A 23,695-nucleotide genomic window follows, 5' to 3' on the forward strand; every position below is an offset into this window, starting at 1 on the left:
GTTTACGGTCATGTAAATAACTAAGTCTCACAGGGCATTTGAAAAAACATATCTACCCATGTTAATCGCGTGAGTTTAGTGTTCCTCGACATAAAACAATTCATATTTTCCTAATGGCTTAGATGCGTCATACCACTGACAGTTGACTGTTCCACCACCACTTGCATAACTTGAATGAACCCCCCTCCCGTCCAAGCGAATGTAACAATGGGGGAATTGAACACTTCGGAATGAGTAGCAACCATTTTTTTCTTGTTTGAGGAAAAATATTTCGTAACTGTGTGCAGTGAACTGACAATTTACTTGACCGCCCCCATCCGCGTCAAAATGGCTCATTCCCTGGCTGTCCAAGCGAATGAAAACATTGTTGAAATGGAAACTCAGTATCGCAACCTTGAGGTGAGTTTCAGAAGCCAACGACGGAGGCACCTCGACAGGAAGAATGTAGAATTTCTCATACGTCCTTGGTGGTTTGTACTGGCAGTTAACAGTTCCACCGCCGTGTTTCAACAATTCTGTGACTCCTGAGCCATCACACCGAAGGTACACTTTGGGGAATCCAACAGACCGAATCGTGCTCAACTTCAGGCATTTCATGAATTTCAGAAAGCGGTATATCATCTCAGTCGTAAATCGCGGAGCAGAGTTGGGGCAGCCGCCATAACTATGAACGCCAAGTACGGTCCAATATCCATTGTGCCATGTGTAAACTGGGCTACCACTTTGCCCACCCATCGTATCATTCATGTAAAATATTCTGCTGCTGGTATACTTGAAGATGTTTCCACCGGTGATCCACATAGTTCCTCGTGGCTTGTCTCCTGGATACCCACAGTTTGTTACGAGACGATCTCTCAGTTCCTCATCTTTAATGATCGCCGACCAACCGAAGCCATCATCATCAGATGCACCAGGAAGGAGAATGAGCCCATAGTCATGGTCTGCACTTGCAGTTTCTCGGTACTCGGGTGATGCATACATATGTTTAGGACCAACTTCTACTTCTGCGTCCTGTCCGGGAATCGTCACGGTTATTTTCCTAGCATAATCGCCATGTATGTACGTACAATGGCCACTTGTGACAATGGCTGTGCGATTGGCATCAGGCAGATGAATCTTGAATCCACTTCCATGATACAATTTACCAGAAGCACTTTCTATCGAAAGGAAGCAAATCCACTTGTATGGAGGTGAAGTCATTGGATTTACCTGCACGCGTTCATCTCTTCCGCAAACACTCTCTGGGTGAGAAGTACTTTTAACTGCAGGCAACGCCATCATCCTAACTTGATGTTTGAGCAGAACTGATAGCAATCTTTGTTCTTCTTGCCCCTTCAAAACATCACGCGTTTAGTTCTCACCAATCATTATCGATATCATAACAATACCAACCACGCCCATGACGCTTAGTGAGTAACCTTTAAAGGATGTTTTAAGGTCGAGAATCAAAGGCACTAAAGGGAAGTCAGCTAAACAAAGAATTAAAGAGTTTTTGGTAATTTGTCAGGTTTAAAAAACTATGGAATCGAGGAGCGTTGTCATCTTTGTCTGTATGTGTTACTCCATCAACGTTTTAGACGTTTTATCTTTCATGACGACGAACGGTTGCACGGATTTGGTCTGATGTGCGCTGCATTTTTTGTTCCACTTGTGACTGAAATCTTTCGCGAAGTTCCTTGGTATTATTTGTACAGGCGTACAAATCAGATTATTACATATTTTTCATAACTGAGTTTGTCATCCTTTACCTTAAATCCGATCTTTCTTTTGATTTCAGTACAGTTTTGTGACGTTGAATCACTCCAGAGGTCAAATATCCTGTTTCGATAGCACGTCTTTCTTGGCTTAAATATGGTAAGGCGATCCTTGCTTGCTTTTGCGCGGCGGTGACTAAGACCTCAGAAATTTAGTTCACCGGAACGTGCATTCGAACCTAAATTGAGCGGGAAGGAAGCTTAAAAAAATGTTCAAAAAAAGCAATTCTTGTTTCATCTGTTTTGTATCTTATTGCATCAAATTATAAGCAGTGGTATACTCATAAACAAGAAAGACATATACTCATAAACAAGAAGTTTCAATGGTCATAATAGTACGTTATCAATAATACGTTATGAAGATCAATTGCTAATCCTCAGTCTGACTTTGTTTGACTATAGACTGCTTAGACAAGACTTAAGACCACTTGATATAAGTGGAGAAGAGGAAGAAGTCTTTATCACATCAGCAAAATGGCAATTCTGGTCATCATTTAGAATAAGAGCTGCTGGTGTTCAGTATTTAAGGGATAATAATAATAATAATAATAATAATAATAATAAGAGCTGCTGGTGTTCAGTATTTAGGGGATAATAATAATAATAATAATAATAATAATAATAATAAGAGCTGCCGGTGTTCAGTATTTAAGGGATAATCCAGAACGATTTATCGAGAGCACTGTAGAGATATCATGTTTAGAGTATATTTAACTGAATATGTCTATGCAAGGAACATGGGCTGATCATGTAATAGTATCTGTTGAGATTTTTCCAGCTGGAACTTTAGTTCAAGCATCAAATATGATACAGAGTCCTAGGTCTGTGTATATAGGACACAGGTGATATGCATTATATTTCAACTGTATCAACTCTAAGTCAAACAAATTTAAATCAAGCAAACAGTGACAGAAATTTACCAAAAGTTTCTGAAAATAACTGGCAACAAAAGTCTGACCCTACATATGACATTTCAAATATCCAAAAGAAAAAAATCTCCAAAAATGATGCTGAATTTGAAGTCTTCTAATCATAATGAATGTACAAACCAAAAAGATATATTAAGCAAAAGTAACAGTAGCATAGGACTTGGGGCTTCTAAACCAAGACGCCAAAAATGGTAAAAAATCAAGCTTTACCAAAGCAATTTATATCATTCTTCAACCGATTCGCAGCGATTCATTTTCGATAGGCTCAGGACGACTTGATTTTCACCCTCTATAAAACCAAAAATAGTGAAAAATGGAGCTCTATCAAACTGTTTTGTATTACTATCAACCCTCATTATTCACAAGTTTGAGAAAAATACACTTAAAGAAAAATCACGTTCACAAAATATGAAGGAAATTATGGAAACTCTAAACAAAATAGAAAATCAAAATACACTTAAAGAAAATTCCCGTTCACAAAATATGAAGGAAATTTTGGAAATATTGAATACACAAAATCAAAAAACACTTAAAGAAAATTCCCGTTTACAAAATATGAAGGAAACTTTGGAAATATTGAATACACAAAATCAATTGAAACAAAAATTATCTAACCCATATATAGGCATGAATAGAAACGAATTACAGAATCTGACAAAAGATCAACTGGTTGATATAATCATGAATTTAAGACCTGTTCCAAAATATCAACCCAAAACATTGAAGCGTAAATTTAAATTCGCTCCACAGTTCAAAAATGTGAAACAGATGGCTCAAGATTATGAAGAAAACATTATCAAACCACCTATTCCTCTACCAAGAACAAAAAAGCCTATTCCTCTACCAAGAACAAAAAACCCTGTTCCTTTACCAAGAACAAAAATCAATAAGACAAATAAGGCTTTGAAAGGATATACTAAATCATATGAAATAAACATAAAAAACGATAAAGATCCATTACTTCAAATGCAAAGCACAAGATTAGCTGTTGGTAAATATCTTAAAAAGTTATTGGGCAAAATGAAAGGTTTCAAATTCACAGAAACGATGAAAATTACCTTTGAGAAACATATTGGTGATGAAGTTCAAACAAAAACGGCATACTTTAATAGCAAACCTCAAACAACAATAAATGGAACAGAAATAGTAGACTCTTTAAAATTAACAGAAGAACATATAACATTACAAATCGCACAATGGATTTCTGAAGGATCTGGTTGGCGTATTCAATCAGTTGATAATCACTACATAAATATTGTGAAATATAATCCAACAAAAGGTTCATCTTACATTGAACTTCCATCAGAACTTAGAAATCCTATGAAAGGTTTGATCAATCTGAAAAATACAGATAATGAATGTTTCCGTTGGTGTCATATAAGACACTTAAATCCACAAGAGAAGTATCCTGAGAGGATCAAAAAAGTTGACAGAGCTTTTGTTGAGAAATTAGATTACACAGGAATTGAATTTCCGGTGACTATTAATCAAATCAACAAGATTGAAAAACAAAATAAAATCAACGTCAACGTATTTGGCTATGAGAATAAAGAAAAATACCCAATATACATCAGTAAGGAAACGAATAAAAATCATATGAATCTTTTATTAATAACAGAAGAAAATAAGAATTCACATTACATACTAATTAAAGATTTTAATAGGTTTATGTATAGCCAAACTAAACATAAAGCGAGGAAGCACTTCTGTATGTATTGTTTGCAGTGTTTTAGTTCTGAAAGAGTCTTAACTGACCACAAAGCTAATTGTCTCCTAATCAATGGAGTTCAAGCTGTTAAGATCCCGACTAAAGACCACAACATATTAAAATTCAATCATCATCATAAGCAACTACCACTTCCATTTGTAATCTACGCTGACTTTGAAGCAATAACGGAAAAAGTCCAAGGTTGTCAACAAACTGATGTAAAATCTTTCACTGAAGCTTATCAAAAACATACTGACTGTGGATATGGCTACAAAGTTGTTTGCACTTACGATGACAAGCATACGAAACCTATTCAAATATATCGTGGCGAGAAAGCTGTTTATAAATTCATGGAACACATGCTTGAAGAGGTGAGATATTAATTGTAAAAAGATTATCAAATCCAAATTTGACAAACCGCTTAAAATGACTAAAGAAGATGAAAAACAATTTCAAAACGCTGATGCATGCCATATTTGTGAACAGAAGTATACCAATGAAGATATTAGAGTGAGAGATCATTGTCACATCACTGGAAAATTCAGAGGCTCAGCTCATCAAGACTGTAATTTGAATTTTCGGATCAGTGATAAAATACCTGTGATATTTCATAATCTGAGAGGTTACGATTCACATTTCATTATGCAAGAAATTGGAGAGATTGTTAAGAACAACAGATATACAAACAAGAAAGGAGAAGAATGTGAAATGAACATTAACGTAATTCCAAATAACATGGAAAAGTATATGGCTTTCATGCTTGGAAATAATCTCACTTTCATCGACAGTTTTCAGTTCATGAGTTCTAGCCTTGATAAACTAGTCAACAATCTACCTAAAGAAGCTTTCAAATATACCTCAGAACAATTTAAGAAAACCAAATTCGAGCTCATGACTAGAAAAGGTGTTTACCCTTATGATTACATGGATAGCTTTGATAAATTCGATGAGACAGAATTACCAATAAAAGACGAATTTTACAGCATACTGAATAATGAACATATCTCAGATGATGATTACAAACATGCTCAAATCTGACATATTGTTGTTGGCTGATGTGTTTGAAAACTTCAGGCAAACTTGTCAACAATATTATAAACTCGACCCTTGACACTATTTCACAAGCCCTGGACTATCTTGGGACGCTATGTTGAAAATGACTAATATAAAACTTGAATTAATGACTGATATTGATATGTTTCAGTTTATTGAAAAAGGAATGAGAGGTGGTACAAGTTATATTGCGAATCGATATGGAAAAGCAAACAACCAATACATGAATGATTACAATGAAAATGAACCATCAAAGTATATTATGTACCTTGACGCAAATAATCTGCACGGTTGGGCTATGTCACAATACCTTCCGACTGGTGGATTCAAATGGAAGAAGATTGATAAACTCAACCTTGATTCATATAAAGAAAATAGTAAAATGGGATTGATACTAGAAGTTGATCTTGAATACCCAAAAGAGTTACATGATTTGCATAATGATTATCCATTAGCACCAGAAAAGATTAAAGTCACGCCAGACATGTTGTCACCATACAGTAAACAAATCGCCGAGAAATTTAACATATCAACAGGTCTTGTATCAAAATTGATTCCAACATTGTCAAACAAAGAGAAATACGTTCTGCATTACCGAAATCTTCAGTTATATCTCGATCTTGGAATGAAATTAAAAACTATCCATAGAGCGCTTGAATTTAATCAGTCACCCTGGTTAAAACAATACATCGACTTTAATACACAAAAGAGAACTCAAGCTAAGAATGCTTTCGAGAAAGACTTTTTCAAATTAATGAATAATTCTGTATTTGGAAAGACGATGGAAAATCTTAGAAAGCGTGTTGACGTAAGACTCATCACTGACAAGAATAAGTTGTTGAAATTAGCATCTAGACCAACATTTGTGTCAAGTAAAATATTCAATGAGAATCTGGTTGCTGTACACAAAATCAAAGAAACATTAACTTTAAACAGACCAGCTTATATTGGTATGTGTATTCTTGATCTTTCAAAGACTTTGATGTATAATTTCCATTATGTTTACATCAAACAAAAATATGGAAATAAAGCAAAGTTATTATTTACAGACACTGATTCACTGACTTATGAAATTGAAGCGGACGATGTATACAAAGACTTCCAGAAGGATAGACATATGTTTGATAACAGTGAGAAGGACCTAACTCTTCTCATGCAGAGAAAAGGTTACACTTGCAAAGAAAAATGCACTGGAATTGCTCAATATCAAAGGGGAGAATATTAAAAATTCCTCTAAAGAGAAGGCTTTTGAAAAATGCTTTCTTAAGACAGGGTGGGTATAGCTTAAATTTTTTTAGTTTATCATGGGTTAATTTTATCCTCTAGATTTTTCCTGAGGAAACCACGGACATGCGAAGAGGTCTGGGGCTTTCCTTCCTTACAAAATGCTTTTAGGTCGAAAAGTTTCCGACAGGTTTTGCATAAGGTTGTAGCTTTTTAAAATTTTAATAATATTATTTTTCTATAAATTTTTTCCAGCATGCATCACCGCTCAAACATTTTTCAAAACAACGACATTGCAGTATGTTTCACACCCATTCATGATTTAGAAACACAACTCACAACATAACAAAGCCATACCACATAACAGAATTTTTTGTCAATAAAGTCGATAACTGCTGAACCTCCAAGGCTGGTGGGGTCGTCCTTACACCTGGTGTGTTTACTCATTAATATAATGATTTCGAGTCTTCATTAAGTTCAAAACCCATTGGTATATTGTGGTAGTTGTTAATTCAAGGCTGAATTAAGTTTTGATAAGAATGACAAGGGTAATCGATTATTGTGCAACATGTGCAGGGGTCTGTTGAACGAGAAACCATAAGAATGCAAATAATTTCGTTTAGCCATACACCGGAGACTTAACCGTACACCGTGACTGGATGTTTTTTTGTATAAATAAACTGAAATACCGCAATGTGAAAATCATGCTCACCGACATTCGGTAACATCGCAACACCGCAAATCCCAATTTATTCCACACATTTAAGGAAGGCTAAAACTAGTTACAGTCTACAAATATAGAGACTGATTACTTTTACAACTCCTTAAAGTTGTGAGTCATTTTTAATATAAAGATAAAATTGAGAACGTTTTGTTAATTAAATTTTGTTTAGGGTCATATAAATGGACTCTCCAAGACCCACTCGTAACTATTAAGACAGCGCTTTTAGAATGATAGAAGATCTAATATGGTCAACTGCCAGAAAAGGCAAACGCTAGACATCCGATTCGATAGCAATCTTCATAACTTTAAGCATTCACTGCTGAGATCCTGACTAAAAACAACTTGGAGGAAAAAAAAGTTTAACTCACTACGAAAAATAATCTAATTGATTTAAGCCGGGCTTAAACAGGGTACATTACAGTTCCACAGGCTAATTTCTACGAGCCTTCAAGAATAGCAACAAGGACAAGGTAAACAGACCGTGTAACACAATATGGTTTACGGTCATGTAAATAACTAAGTCTCACAGGGCATTTGAAAAAACATATCTACCCATGTTAATCGCGTGAGTTTAGTGTTCCTCGACATAAAACAATTCATATTTTCCTAATGGCTTAGATGCGTCATACCACTGACAGTTGACTGTTCCACCACCACTTGCATAACTTGAATGAACCCCCCTCCCGTCCAAGCGAATGTAACAATGGGGGAATTGAACACTTCGGAATGAGTAGCAACCATTTTTTTCTTGTTTGAGGAAAAATATTTCGTAACTGTGTGCAGTGAACTGACAATTTACTTGACCGCCCCCATCCGCGTCAAAATGGCTCATTCCCTGGCTGTCCAAGCGAATGAAAACACTGTTGAAATGGAAACTCAGTATCGCAACCTTGAGGTGAGTTTCAGAAGCCAACGACGGAGGCACCTCGACAGGAAGAATGTAGAATTTCTCATACGTCCTTGGTGGTTTGTACTGGCAGTTAACAGTTCCACCGCCGTGTTTCAACAATTCTGTGACTCCTGAGCCATCACACCGAAGGTACACTTTGGGGAATCCAACAGACCGAATCGTGCTCAACTTCAGGCATTTCATGAATTTCAGAAAGCGGTATATCATCTCAGTCGTAAATCGCGGAGCAGAGTTGGGGCAGCCGCCATAACTATGAACGCCAAGTACGGTCCAATATCCATTGTGCCATGTGTAAACTGGGCTACCACTTTGCCCACCCATCGTATCATTCATGTAAAATATTCTGCTGCTGGTATACTTGAAGATGTTTCCACCGGTGATCCACATAGTTCCTCGTGGCTTGTCTCCTGGATACCCACAGTTTGTTACGAGACGATCTCTCAGTTCCTCATCTTTAATGATCGCCGACCAACCGAAGCCATCATCATCAGATGCACCAGGAAGGAGAATGAGCCCATAGTCATGGTCTGCACTTGCAGTTTCTCGGTACTCGGGTGATGCATACATATCTTTAGGAAAAACTTCTACTTCTGCGTCCTGTCCGGGAATCGTCACGGTTATTTTCCTAGCATAATCGCCATGTATGTACGTACAATGGCCACTTGTGACAATGGCTGTGCGATTGGCATCAGGCAGATGAATCTTGAATCCACTTCCATGATACAATTTACCAGAAGCACTTTCTATCGAAAGGAAGCAAATCCACTTGTATGGAGGTGAAGTCATTGGATTTACCTGCACGCGTTCATCTCTTCCGCAAACACTCTCTGGGTGAGAAGTACTTTTAACTGCAGGCAACGCCATCATCCTAACTTGATGTTTGAGCAGAACTGATAGCAATCTTTGTTCTTCTTGCCCCTTCAAAACATCACGCGTTTAGTTCTCACCAATCATTATCGATATCATAACAATACCAACCACGCCCATGACGCTTAGTGAGTAACCTTTAAAGGATGTTTTAAGGTCGAGAATCAAAGGCACTAAAGGGAAGTCAGCTAAACAAAGAATTAAAGAGTTTTTGGTAATTTGTCAGGTTTAAAAAACTATGGAATCGAGGAGCGTTGTCATCTTTGTCTGTATGTGTTACTCCATCAACGTTTTAGACGTTTTATCTTTCATGACGACGAACGGTTGCACGGATTTGGTCTGATGTGCGCTGCATTTTTTGTTCCACTTGTGACTGAAATCTTTCGCGAAGTTCCTTGGTATTATTTGTACAGGCGTACAAATCAGATTATTACATATTTTTCATAACTGAGTTTGTCATCCTTTACCTTAAATCCGATCTTTCTTTTGATTTCAGTACAGTTTTGTGACGTTGAATCACTCCAGAGGTCAAATATCCTGTTTCGATAGCACGTCTTTCTTGGCTTAAATATGGTAAGGCGATCCTTGCTTGCTTTTGCGCGGCGGTGACTAAGACCTCAGAAATTTAGTTCACCGGAACGTGCATTCGAACCTAAATTGAGCGGGAAGGAAGCTTAAAAAAATGTTCAAAAAAAGCAATTCTTGTTTCATCTGTTTTGTATCTTATTGCATCAAATTATAAGCAGTGGTATACTCATAAACAAGAAAGACATATACTCATAAACAAGAGGTTTCAATGGTCATAATAGTACGTTATCAATAATACGTTATGAAGATCAATTGCTAATCCTCAGTCTGACTTTGTTTGACTATAGACTGCTTAGACAAGACTTAAGACCACTTGATATAAGTGGAGAAGAGGAAGAAGTCTTTATCACATCAGCAAAATGGCAATTCTGGTCATCATTTAGAATAAGAGCTGCTGGTGTTCAGTATTTAAGGGATAATAATAATAATAATAATAATAATAATAAGAGCTGCTGGTGTTCAGTATTTAGGGGATAATAATAATAATAATAATAATAATAATAATAATAATAATAATAATAGCTGCCGGTGTTCAGTATTTAAGGGATAATCCAGAACGATTTATCGAGAGCACTGTAGAGATATCATGTTTAGAGTATATTTAACTGAATATGTCTATGCAAGGAACATGGGCTGATCATGTAATAGTATCTGTTGAGATTTTTCCAGCTGGAACTTTAGTTCAAGCATCAAATATGATACAGAGTCCTAGGTCTGTGTATATAGGACACAGGTGATATGCATTATATTTCAACTGTATCAACTCTAAGTCAAGCAAATTTAAATCAAGCAAACAGTGACAGAAATTTACCAAAAGTTTCTGAAAATAACTGGCAACAAAAGTCTGACCCTACATATGACATTTCAAATATCCAAAAGAAAAAAATCTCCAAAAATGATGCTGAATTTGAAGTCTTCTAATCATAATGAATGTACAAACCAAAAAGATATATTAAGCAAAAGTAACAGTAGCATAGGACTTGGGGCTTCTAAACCAAGACGCCAAAAATGGTAAAAAATCAAGCTTTACCAAAGCAATTTATATCATTCTTCAACCGATTCGCAGCGATTCATTTTCGATAGGCTCAGGACGACTTGATTTTCACCCTCTATAAAACCAAAAATAGTGAAAAATGGAGCTCTATCAAACTGTTTTGTATTACTATCAACCCTCATTATTCACAAGTTTGAGAAAAATACACTTAAAGAAAAATCACGTTCACAAAATATGAAGGAAATTATGGAAACTCTAAACAAAATAGAAAATCAAAATACACTTAAAGAAAATTCCCGTTCACAAAATATGAAGGAAATTTTGGAAATATTGAATACACAAAATCAAAAAACACTTAAAGAAAATTCCCGTTTACAAAATATGAAGGAAACTTTGGAAATATTGAATACACAAAATCAATTGAAACAAAAATTATCTAACCCATATATAGGCATGAATAGAAACGAATTACAGAATCTGACAAAAGATCAACTGGTTGATATAATCATGAATTTAAGACCTGTTCCAAAATATCAACCCAAAACATTGAAGCGTAAATTTAAATTCGCTCCACAGTTCAAAAATGTGAAACAGATGGCTCAAGATTATGAAGAAAACATTATCAAACCACCTATTCCTCTACCAAGAACAAAAAAGCCTATTCCTCTACCAAGAACAAAAAACCCTGTTCCTTTACTAAGAACAAAAATCAATAAGACAAATAAGGCTTTGAAAGGATATACTAAATCATATGAAATAAACATAAAAAACGATAAAGATCCATTACTTCAAATGCAAAGCACAAGATTAGCTGTTGGTAAATATCTTAAAAAGTTATTGGGCAAAATGAAAGGTTTCAAATTCACAGAAACGATGAAAATTACCTTTGAGAAACATATTGGTGATGAAGTTCAAACAAAAACGGCATACTTTAATAGCAAACCTCAAACAACAATAAATGGAACAGAAATAGTAGACTCTTTAAAATTAACAGAAGAACATATAACATTACAAATCGCACAATGGATTTCTGAAGGATCTGGTTGGCGTATTCAATCAGTTGATAATCACTACATAAATATTGTGAAATATAATCCAACAAAAGGTTCATCTTACATTGAACTTCCATCAGAACTTAGAAATCCTATGAAAGGTTTGATCAATCTGAAAAATACAGATAATGAATGTTTCCGTTGGTGTCATATAAGACACTTAAATCCACAAGAGAAGTATCCTGAGAGGATCAAAAAAGTTGACAGAGCTTTTGTTGAGAAATTAGATTACACAGGAATTGAATTTCCGGTGACTATTAATCAAATCAACAAGATTGAAAAACAAAATAAAATCAACGTCAACGTATTTGGCTATGAGAATAAAGAAAAATACCCAATATACATCAGTAAGGAAACGAATAAAAATCATATGAATCTTTTATTAATAACAGAAGAAAATAAGAATTCACATTACATACTAATTAAAGATTTTAATAGGTTTATGTATAGCCAAACTAAACATAAAGCGAGAAAGCACTTCTGTATGTATTGTTTGCAGTGTTTTAGTTCTGAAAGAGTCTTAACTGACCACAAAGCTAATTGTCTCCTAATCAATGGAGTTCAAGCTGTTAAGATCCCGACTAAAGACCACAACATATTAAAATTCAATCATCATCATAAGCAACTACCACTTCCATTTGTAATCTACGCTGACTTTGAAGCAATAACGGAAAAAGTCCAAGGTTGTCAACAAACTGATGTAAAATCTTTCACTGAAGCTTATCAAAAACATACTGACTGTGGATATGGCTACAAAGTTGTTTGCACTTACGATGACAAGCATACGAAACCTATTCAAATATATCGTGGCGAGAAAGCTGTTTATAAATTCATGGAACACATGCTTGAAGAGGTGAGATATTAATTGTAAAAAGATTATCAAATCCAAATTTGACAAACCGCTTAAAATGACTAAAGAAGATGAAAAACAATTTCAAAACGCTGATGCATGCCATATTTGTGAACAGAAGTATACCAATGAAGATATTAGAGTGAGAGATCATTGTCACATCACTGGAAAATTCAGAGGCTCAGCTCATCAAGACTGTAATTTGAATTTTCGGATCAGTGATAAAATACCTGTGATATTTCATAATCTGAGAGGTTACGATTCACATTTCATTATGCAAGAAATTGGAGAGATTGTTAAGAACAACAGATATACAAACAAGAAAGGAGAAGAATGTGAAATGAACATTAACGTAATTCCAAATAACATGGAAAAGTATATGGCTTTCATGCTTGGAAATAATCTCACTTTCATCGACAGTTTTCAGTTCATGAGTTCTAGCCTTGATAAACTAGTCAACAATCTACCTAAAGAAGCTTTCAAATATACCTCAGAACAATTTAAGAAAACCAAATTCGAGCTCATGACTAGAAAAGGTGTTTACCCTTATGATTACATGGATAGCTTTGATAAATTCGATGAGACAGAATTACCAATAAAAGACGAATTTTACAGCATACTGAATAATGAACATATCTCAGATGATGATTACAAACATGCTCAAATCTGACATATTGTTGTTGGCTGATGTGTTTGAAAACTTCAGGCAAACTTGTCAACAATATTATAAACTCGACCCTTGACACTATTTCACAAGCCCTGGACTATCTTGGGACGCTATGTTGAAAATGACTAATATAAAACTTGAATTAATGACTGATATTGATATGTTTCAGTTTATTGAAAAAGAAATGAGAGGTGGTACAAGTTATATTGCGAATCGATATGGAAAAGCAAACAACCAATACATGAATGATTACAATGAAAATGAACCATCAAAGTATATTATGTACCTTGACGCAAATAATCTGCACGGTTGGGCTATGTCACAATACCTTCCGACTGGTGGATTCAAATGGAAGAAGATTGATAAACTCAACCTTGATTCATATAAAGAAAATAGTAAAATGGGATTGATACTAGAAGTTGATCTTGAATACCCAAAAGAGTTACATGATTTGCATAATGATTATCCATTAGCACCAGAAAAGATTAAAGTCACGCCAGACATGTTGTCACCATACAGTAAACAAATCGCCGAGAAATTTAACATATCAACAGGTCTTGTATCAAAATTGATTCCAACATTGTCAAACAAAGAGAAATACGTTCTGCATTACCGAAATCTTCAGTTATATCTCGATCTTGGAATGAAATTAAAAACTATCCATAGAGCGCTTGAATTTAATCAGTCACCCTGGTTAAAACACTACATCGACTTTAATACACAAAAGAGAACTCAAGCTAAGAATGCTTTCGAGAAAGACTTTTTCAAATTAATGAATAATTCTGTATTTGGAAAGACGATGGAAAATCTTAGAAAGCGTGTTGACGTAAGACTCATCACTGACAAGAATAAGTTGTTGAAATTAGCATCTAGACCAACATTTGTGTCAAGTAAAATATTCAATGAGAATCTGGTTGCTGTACACAAAATCAAAGAAACATTAACTTTAAACAGACCAGCTTATATTGGTATGTGTATTCTTGATCTTTCAAAGACTTTGATGTATAATGGAAACTCTAAACAAAATAGAAAATCAAAATACACTTAAAGAAAATTCCCGTTCACAAAATACGAAGGAAATTTTGGAAATATTGAATACAGAAAATCAAAAAACACTTGTTTCATCTGTTTTGTATCTTATTGCATCAAATTATAAGCAATGGTATACTCATAAACAAGAAAGACATATACTCATAAACAAGAAGTTTCAATGGTCACAATAGTACGTTTTCAATAGTACGTTATGAAGATCAATTGCTAATCTTCAGTCTGACTTTGTGTTTGACTATAGACTGCTTAGACAAGACTTAAGACCACTTGATATAAGTGTAGAAGAGGAAGAAGTCTATATCACATCAGCAAAATGGCAATTCTAGTCACCATTTAGAATAAGAGCTGCTGGTGTTCAGTATTTAAGGGATAATCCAGAACGATTTATCAAGAGCACTGTAGAGATATCATGTTTAGAGTATATTTAACTGAATATGTCTATGCAAGGAACATGGGCTGATCATGTAATAGTATCTGTTGAGATTTTTCCAGCGGGAGCTTTAGTTCAAACATCAAATATGAAACAGAATCCTAGGTCTGTGTACATAGGACACAGGTGATATGCATTATATTTCAACTGTATCAACTCTAAGTCAAACAAATTTAAATCAAGCAAACAGTGACAGAAATTTACCAAAAGTTTCTGAAAATAACTGGCAACAAAAGTCTGATCCTACAGATGACATTTCAAATAACCAAAAGAAAAAAATCTCCAAAAATGATGCTGAATTTGAAGTCTTCTAATCATAATGAATGTAGAAACCAAAAAGATATTAAGCAAAAGTAACAATAAAAAAGATACGTGTAGAAGCTCTTATATGAGACAATGTAGAGCATCTAAAAACTCCCCAGAAAAAAAAGGGGACGGTACAAAACGTGGACCCTCCTTCTGGACCCCTCTCACTAGATTAAGAAAGGATGAAAACAATAAATACCTGGTGCGACTTAGGAGGTCGTCATTAAAGTGGCATTTCATGCTACAAACATTTTCCTAAATCATTAAAGAGTGCCACTAGAAATGTTAATTCTCCCGTGTGCTATTGTGGAATCCATTTTGTTTCTAAGTTATAGTGGGGACCTCAGCACAAGGCTACAGAACTTACAGTCTTTTCCTATGATCAACCGATCAGATTATTATGCAATTTTTATTGCATCATCTCATGTCTTTGGCTACCACCGCTGACCAAAACAATTGTGGTCACCATACACGGAGCTCTATGGTGGAATGTTGAAGGTAAGGTGTGTGATTGTTTGGCAAGAAAATGTCGCGATTGTTTATCGATGACTTCAGGAATGTCGAGATTGCTTACAAAAATGCGAAGAAATCACACACCTACCTTCAACGTTCCACCACAGAGCTCCGTGTATGGATGACCACAATTTTTTTGGTCAGCGGTGGTGGGCAAGGACATGATTGTCACAGTATCTGATTGTGCGATTACATGGGACAATTTTCATGTCACGTGTTATCTACATAACGTGAATCGTCACGTGCAGTATTTTTCCCGCCTTTTGCTTTATGTATTACTGTGGTCCTAAATAAATGATTGACTTAAAACAACACAACACTTTACGTGGTTGTCAGGAGCGGGATTTGAGACTAAAAGGTCGAGAACCCCACTAGAATCGAAGATAAACTCAAGACTAGCATCTTAGGACAAGAAATGAGTGACCTAGTTGGTTTCGAAACGCCGAAAATAGACTGGACTCACGGACCCGACTTGCCACAACGACTGCAGCGCTTTCGACAGAAATGCGAGTTGTTATCTGATGGCCCACTTAAAGCCCGTTCAAGCAAACAAAGATGTAGATACGTACTGCTTTGGACCGGACATTATGGTCTCGACCTATTCAACATATGGAATTTAAGCCAAGAAGCCGTAGACAAGCTCGATGAATATTGGAAGCGATTCGAGGAACACGTAAAGCCACAGTCAAATCACATCCTTAACCGCTTCTATCTTCGAAACCTGAGACAGACCGGACGACCCCTCGAGGATTACTTGACAGAGGCCAAGCTGCTTATCCAAAACAGTGGCTACACGTCCGAACTCCACGACGCTGCTCTCGTATTCGGCGCTGAGAACGTGCGAAGGAAATGTATCGCCGAAGGAAATGATCTAGCGCTCAAGAAAGCCAGAGAAATCGCTCGTACTGACGAAGCTACGAAGCTACAACTACAAACGATGTCAAACGAAACAGTACGGTGGCCCACAACTGTCATGGCAATAACAAATACCTCTCGGCAAAGCCAAAATTGTCACTGTAGTGTTGTGACGTAACATGGATATGCGCAGTGTGGCAGCACGAGGTCGGACTGAGGACATCCTCGGAGACCCAGGGGCTGTGAGTCGATTTCAAGTTAAGGGCAGAAGAGCCCCTGGGGACATTGTCTTACAAGACTAGTTCCAAACGGTCGCACTCGTTCTGGCATCTGATTGGTGCCAGAAAATCTTTGTGTTTTTCTGCCCAATCAGAGTGAAGTGTCCTTTGGAGTCCTTTCGTGTCTTTTAACACGCACATATACAACAAGCTCTGTTGCTCGCTATGTTTGTTTGGGCCGTGCGACGAAGCTTTGCCCGAGGTGAAAAGTTTCAGTCTCAACACACAATGTAAGAGAAATCGATCAGATTGTCCGCGAAATATTACCGGAAAATTATACTGAATACTTTCGCAGGTATCACAGGAAAACGTGTTTAAAAGTTTGCGAGCTTCGTGTAAAACATAATGGTTGCAGGCATTGATATGTCGCTTTAAACGTTAGATGAGATGTAAGCCTAAATCTTCCAAGATTTTTTGTACAATTTGTTGTGACTGAAACTTTTCCAATCCAGTGAAGCTATTTCGTCGCACGGGCCACGCAGGTATGTCAAGCAACTGGCGCTTACGCTTACGTAGCTTTCTGTGCGCGCCAAATTCTAATCGTTGCTTTGTAGTAAAGTCTTTCGCAATATGGCCAAGGTTGCAGAGAACGTTAAGTACGTGGACGACCTCCAGCAAACGCTTAAAGAAAGCTTAGCTGTGTTTCCGATTAGCTAATTAAAATCTTAACAAAAACTAATCATCGAGAACATCGTTGAAAGGAGATGTGTTTCCGAGAGTTACCGAAGGGGTTTGGAAAAAGTTTAATCTTTCAGCTGCTGTGTACAGTGTTCAAATTCTTGAGCTCGAAAGGCCACGGATTCTCTTCTAGTCCCTTGGTCATTGTCATTTCACCTCATTTGTCGATTGTTGAAGACCAAGTTAAATACCTTTGATCAGTGGGAATCGATGCTGCTTTCATTAGGGAAAACAAAACCTAAGACCAAGAAATATTAGATGGAAAGGGCGGGCTTCCTTTATTGTAAATGCCAGCTTAGTACAGGGTTATCTACCCACATCTAATAAACAAAAGTTTCCACGTTTAGCTTTTTTTTTTTTTATCAAGCGAAGATTACATGAGATTTTGGCCGGGCGTGCATAAAAAGTTGCGTAAGCGCCAGTTGCTTAACATACCTGCGTGGCCCGTGCGACGAAATAGCTTCACTGGATTGGAAAAGTTTCAGTTACAGCAAATTATACAAAAAATCTTGAGAGATTTAGGCTTACATCTCATCTAACGTTTAAAGCGACATATCAATGCTTGCAACAATTATGTTTTATAAGAACCTCGCAAACTTTTAACACGTTCTCTTGTGATACCTGCGAAAGTATTCAGTATAATTTCCGGTAAGATTTCGCGGACAATCTGATCGATTTCTCTTACATTGTATACTGAGACTGAAACTTTTTACCTCGGGCAAAGCTTCGTCGCACGGCCCAAACAAACATAGCGAGCAACAGAGCTTGTTGTATATGTGCGTGTTAAAACACACGAAAGGACTCCAAAGGAAACTTCACTCTGATTGGGCAGAAAAACACAAAGATTTTCTGGCACCAATCAGATGCCAGAACGAGTGCGACCGTTTGGAACTAGTCTTGTAAGACAATGTCCCCAGGGGCTCTTCTGCCCTTAACTTGAAATCGACTCACAGCCCCTGGGTCTCCGAGGATGGACTGAGGATTGTATTCTAGAGTTTAATACAAGAGCTCTATTTCTACATAGCGAACTGCGTCATATTCCACAGTCACGGCAATAGCAAATTCCTCACGGCAAAACCAAAAAGCTCACGGCAAACCAAAAAACTCACGGCAAAACCTAACAGCTCACGGCAAAACCAAAAAACTCACGGCAAAAACCAAAAAGCCCACCACAAAATCAAAATGCTCACGGCAAAACCAAAAAGCTCACGGTAAAACCAAAAAGCTCACGGCGAAACTAAAAAGCTGACGGCAAAACCAAAAAGCTCACGGCGAAACCAAAAGTTCACGGCAAAATTAACAACAACAACAACAATAATTTATTTCGCATTAGGGTGGGGGGTTACAATGATTAATAATTACTCAAGAAAAATAAAGAAAAAGAAAAACCTTGCATAATTGACACAGCCCGCAGGTAGCACAGGCTAGTCGTGGCGGGCAGTGACAACAATTTTTTAAGAGTCAAGCAAATTATAAATGAAAAGATCATTACAGCTTAAGTATAAGAATAAAAAGAAAAGAAAAAGAACAGCAGATAAATAAATGCACAAATATATAAAATAATGAAATAAATTCATAAAAATAAGACAATATAAACATACAAAATTAGCTATTTCGGGCACAAGGAGCAATTGAGACTTGAGAAGATATCACAGGCCGCGAACCTTTTGGAGAAGAGATGCCAAATCGATATAGTTATCCTCAGCGGCCAAGCCTTGAAAAATATCAGGTTTTGAACTTGGGCTTCACTCAAAATGACAGTAACATCTGTGTGAATGATGTTGAAGTCCAAACCAAAGATAACGTTTAACTTCTAGGAGTAGAGTTAGATTCCAAGCTAAATTTCTCTGAGCACATAATCTCTATCTGCAAAAGAGCTAGTCAGAGAATTGGCGTCCGAAGGAGATTACGTAATTTAATTCCTACGAAATCTAAGCTAATACTGTTCAAAAGCGCGGTTCTACCATACCTCACGTATTGTCACCTTGTGTGGCACTTTTGCAAAGCGAGCGACACTCGAAAGCTTGAAAGACTACAAGAAAAAGGACTTAGGGCGCTTTTCAAGAACTATAATTCTAGTTACGAACATTTATAAGAGAGGGCAGATTTGCCCACTCTACTAAATAGGCGCTTACAGGACCTGTGCATCCTCATGTACAGAGCAAAGCATAAACTGTGTCCTGCATATATAAGCAACATCTTTAAAAGTACACAATAGTAATTACAATTTGAGGCAAGCCGATTTCTCTAAACCCAGGTATGAAACCGTCACTTATGGCAAACACTCTATTAGATTTCTAGGGCCCAGGCTAGGGACAAAATTACCCAAGAGTATAAGGGAGGTCGAGACCCTCAAGTCGCTCAAAGGCAAGATACGCCAACTCAGTATAAGTGAACTCTTGGATGATGGCTGCACACGCCGTAGCCTCTGCTCCTCTTGAATTTTGTATATTTTTAGTACAAATCCCTTAACTAGTTAACCATAGATTTTCTCTTAGTTTTAATATATACTACTGTAAATAGCTCCTTATCTTTTTTCTTTTTTAGTGTCCCCAAATTTGTAAGGGATTTTTCCCTTGCTAGACGGCTCTTGACACTTTCAATAAAGTTTTACTACTACTACTACAAATCTAGCAACAGAACTCCGCATAAGGTTTGATCTAGAAGGTTGAACATGAAAATTTCCAGCAGAAGCTGATCTGGTGTTATATGAGGGTATTTTTCTGGAGCGAGTAAAGGAGTCACAGAGGTTTTCCGGTACAACGTCATTCGAGACATCATGCATAAAAACAGAGACAGTTTCGAAATAGAGTAGCTCTATCGGTAGAATATTAGATGTCACAAAGAAAGGAAGAGAATGATCTCTGCATGGGAGGAAATGAATAAGACGTATGACACGTTTCTGTAACACCAAAATCTTATATAAAGTTGATTTAGTAGCTTGACCCTATGCAATAAGGCCATAAGACAAATACGGGAAGATTAAAGATCTATAAAGGTTGAGGAGAACACTCTGGGCAACAAAATGTCTCAGTCTCGCAATGACGCTAATAGTTTTACTGATTTTGGTGAAATCAAAATGCTCACGGCAAAACCTAAAAGCACACGGCAAAACCAAAAAGCTCACGGGAAAATCAGAAAGCTCACGGCAAAACCAAAAAGCTCACGGCAAAACCAAAAGCTCACGGCAAAACCAAAAAGCTCACGGCAAAACCAAAATGCTTACGGCAAAACCAAAATGCTTACGGCAAAACCAAAATGCTTACGGCAAAACCAAAATGCTTACGCGCTCACGGCAAAACCAAGGCCAGATCCGTGGGTCCTGGACACTAATTGTGCGCGCAAAGGCCGCTGGAGGGGTGTTACGAAAACTAAGACCCTCGAAAGCGAAGACCTAAGACCTAAGACCCGTCTTAGTTTTCGAGATAACCTAAGACCTCCTAAAATCTAATCCGTCGAAATATAAAGTCAAACTGTAACCAAAACAGGTCTAATCTGTCAAATTATCTCCTGTCCCATCCTTTCCACCGAGTTTTAGGTCAAATTTAACGGTAAATTTAGGGGTCTTAGTTTTCGTAATTTCGAAAACTAATTAAGACCCCTCTTAGTTTTCGTAATTACGAAAACTAAGACCCTCACCAAACCAGTCTGTAAAATGTCTACAAAGTCGAATTACGACCGTGAACATATTAACTCAAGAACCCACAGAAAGCTCATATTCGATCAATCGAGCAAAAACAATATGGGAAAGCACTAACATCGATTTTATCTGTTTCCGAACAAAGGAGTTAATTACCGACACCGAAAATCGCGACCAGGTATTCCCTGCGACTCCCCAATGTTTGTTTTCCAATTTGTAGGGAAAAAAAACGTAGAGAAACGCCATACACTACCTACGTATAATTGTACACTGAAAATATGCCTTACCCCAATTGATCTTTAATATTGTTGCTTATCCTTTAAATCATAAAATTGGCTTTCCATTGGAGATGGATGGTTTTCTACGTGCTTCTGCAATCGAGATTGCGTTACCTGTGACAGTAATTGCGTTACCTGCACACGCGCTAGGTTTTGGCGAATTGCACGTAGACATTAAATTAAGAGCCCACAGAAAGCTCATATTCGATAATAAATGCGGTCAGATTTCTCGTGGTACTGTAACATCACGAAGCGAAGAAATGTGACAAAAAAGCGAAGGAAAAAAAATGTCTTCGCAAATGGTTTCACAACATGGGGTGTTATCCAGCAGTCAAGGAAACTCTCCTAACAAGTCCAAGCTCCAGACAATAAAATTTCCCTGGCAGAATCGGTCACATTTACTGACTTCTTCGTTTTTCCAATTTGTCAACTAAGATTATTAAATTACAAAAACTAAGACCCCTAAATTTACCGTTAAATTTGACCTAAAACTCGGTGGAAAGGATCGGACAGGAGATAATTTGACAGATTAGACCTGTTTTGGTTACAATTTGACTTTATATTTCAACGGATTCGATTTTAGGGGGTCTTAGTTTTCCTAATCTCGAAAACTAAGACAGGTCTTAGGTCTTAGGTATTCGTTTTCGAGAGTCTTAGTTTCGTAACACCCTCCAACCTCCAACAGCCTTTGCGCGCACAATTAGTGTCCAGGACCCACGGATCTGGTTTTGGTTTTGCCGTGACCTTTTGGTTTTGCAGTGAGCTTTTTGGTTTTGCCATGAGCTTTTTGGTTTCGCCGTGAGCTTTTTCGTTTTGCCGTGAGCTTTTTGGTTTTGCCGTGAACATTTTGATTTTGCCGTGGGCTTTTTGGTTTTGCCGTGAGCTTTTTGGTTTTGCCGTGAGCTTTTTGGTTTTGCTCTGAGGAATTCGCTATTGCCGTGAAAATTTTGGTTTTGCCGGGAGGTATTTGTTATTGCCGCGACAGTTGTGGGCCACTGTAGAGCAGACATGCAGGTCAACTCACTACACCGACCCAGAGGGAATGCTAAGACCAGGCAGAGAAGTTAAAGAGACAACAAAGCCAACCGTAAACAAAGACACGACAAACTTTGCAATCGATGCGGCAGCGAGCCACACACAAGCGACAAAAAGTGTCCTGGCAGTGGTGCTGAGTGCCACTATTGCCACAAACGCGGTCATTTCAGTACTGAGGTTTGCCAGAAAAGAAACCAAGTACACGGAATACAGAACCATACAGCTAGCAAACTAGAAAACAACTCCGACATGAAGAATGATGATATGTTTCCAGGATCACTCGAAATTGACAACGTAAACAACAACGACAGCCGCAGCAAAGTTGAAATCACAGTCGACGTCACCGCCAAACCCTACCACAAGAAATCTATCCCGATAGTATGCAAAATAGATACAGGCGCTGAGACTAAAGTGATATCTAAAACAAAGTTTGACAAGATTATTGCCTCTCCCAGTGATAAAGCACTTCGACCACCCCAGATTCTTACAGCCTATGGTGGCCAAAGGATTGAATGCATGGGTACCTGCCAGCTCTTTATCCACTACAAAGGCAAGATAAAGGAAGTAACTTTCACAGTAACCAATGTGCAAGGACCGGCCATGCTTGGATTAAAAACATGTGAGGAACTAGGACTTGTTACGATCAATTGTAGCATTTAAGCAGATAGTAAACGTACAACTTCAGCTACTAAACCTCACGACAAACGTCCTCTTACGAAGGATAAACTTATAGAAGAATATAAGGACTGTTTTGAAGGCATAGGTACCTTCAAAATGACCCCATACCACATCACTTTAGACCCTGGAGCAGAGCCAGTTGTGCACCCACCTAGAGCAGTTCCTGCACACTTGCGTGAAATGTTCAAAGCTGAACTCGACAACATGGAGGAACTCGGAGTCATCGTGCCAGTTAACGAACCCGCTGACTGGGTTTAAAGCGTAGTACTTAGCGAAACCGTCAACGACAACGGAGAGATAACCAAGCTGAGAGAGTGTCTTGACCCACGAGACCTTAACAAATGTATAAAGCGAGAGCACTACCACATGAGAACAGTCGATGACGTGATTACTGAGCTACACAATGCAAAATATTTCAGTGTCATTGATGCGACAAAAGGGTACTGGCACGTACCGCTCGACAAAGAAAGCTCCCTGCTCACCACCTTTAACACGCCATTCGGACGATACAGGTTCACTCGGATGCCATTTGGACTAAATGTCTCACAAGACATTTTTCAAAGGGAACTCGACTCGTCCCTTGAAGGACTTACAGGAGTCACAGGTATTGCTGATGACAACTTTGTCTACGGAA

The 23,695-nt window shown here is 37.4% G+C and overlaps 2 protein-coding genes and 1 long non-coding RNA gene across 3 annotated transcripts; 2 read left to right on the plus strand and 1 right to left on the minus strand.

The window, feature by feature from the left end:
* Window positions 1-2,026: 2,026 nt before the first annotated feature.
* Window positions 2,027-6,669, plus strand: LOC148718248 (uncharacterized). The gene is made up of 2 exons (XM_088742467.1): window positions 2,027-4,762; window positions 5,596-6,669. The coding sequence occupies exons 1-2, from the start codon at window positions 3,092-3,094 to the stop codon at window positions 6,667-6,669; spliced, it is 2,745 nt and encodes a 914-aa protein (XP_088598593.1). The 5' UTR covers window positions 2,027-3,091.
* A 2,648-nt stretch (window positions 6,670-9,317) lies between these two features.
* On the plus strand, window positions 9,318-13,466 carry LOC148718249 (uncharacterized). The gene is made up of 3 exons (XM_088743498.1): window positions 9,318-9,438; window positions 9,666-9,742; window positions 10,045-13,466. Exon 3 carries the CDS (start codon window positions 10,986-10,988, stop codon window positions 12,666-12,668), a length of 1,683 nt encoding a protein of 560 aa, XP_088599624.1. The 5' UTR covers window positions 9,318-9,438; window positions 9,666-9,742; window positions 10,045-10,985; the 3' UTR covers window positions 12,669-13,466.
* On the minus strand, window positions 11,657-15,447 carry LOC148718250 (uncharacterized). The gene is made up of 2 exons (XR_015994768.1): window positions 13,607-15,447; window positions 11,657-11,915 (listed from the first exon to the last, which is right to left on the minus strand). It is a non-coding gene; the product is annotated as an uncharacterized LOC148718250 (long non-coding RNA).
* Window positions 15,448-23,695: the final 8,248 nt, after the last annotated feature.

This window comes from Stylophora pistillata, chromosome 13, assembly GCF_964205215.1.
Source record: "Stylophora pistillata chromosome 13, jaStyPist1.2, whole genome shotgun sequence".
Lineage (NCBI taxonomy): Eukaryota > Metazoa > Cnidaria > Anthozoa > Scleractinia > Pocilloporidae > Stylophora > Stylophora pistillata.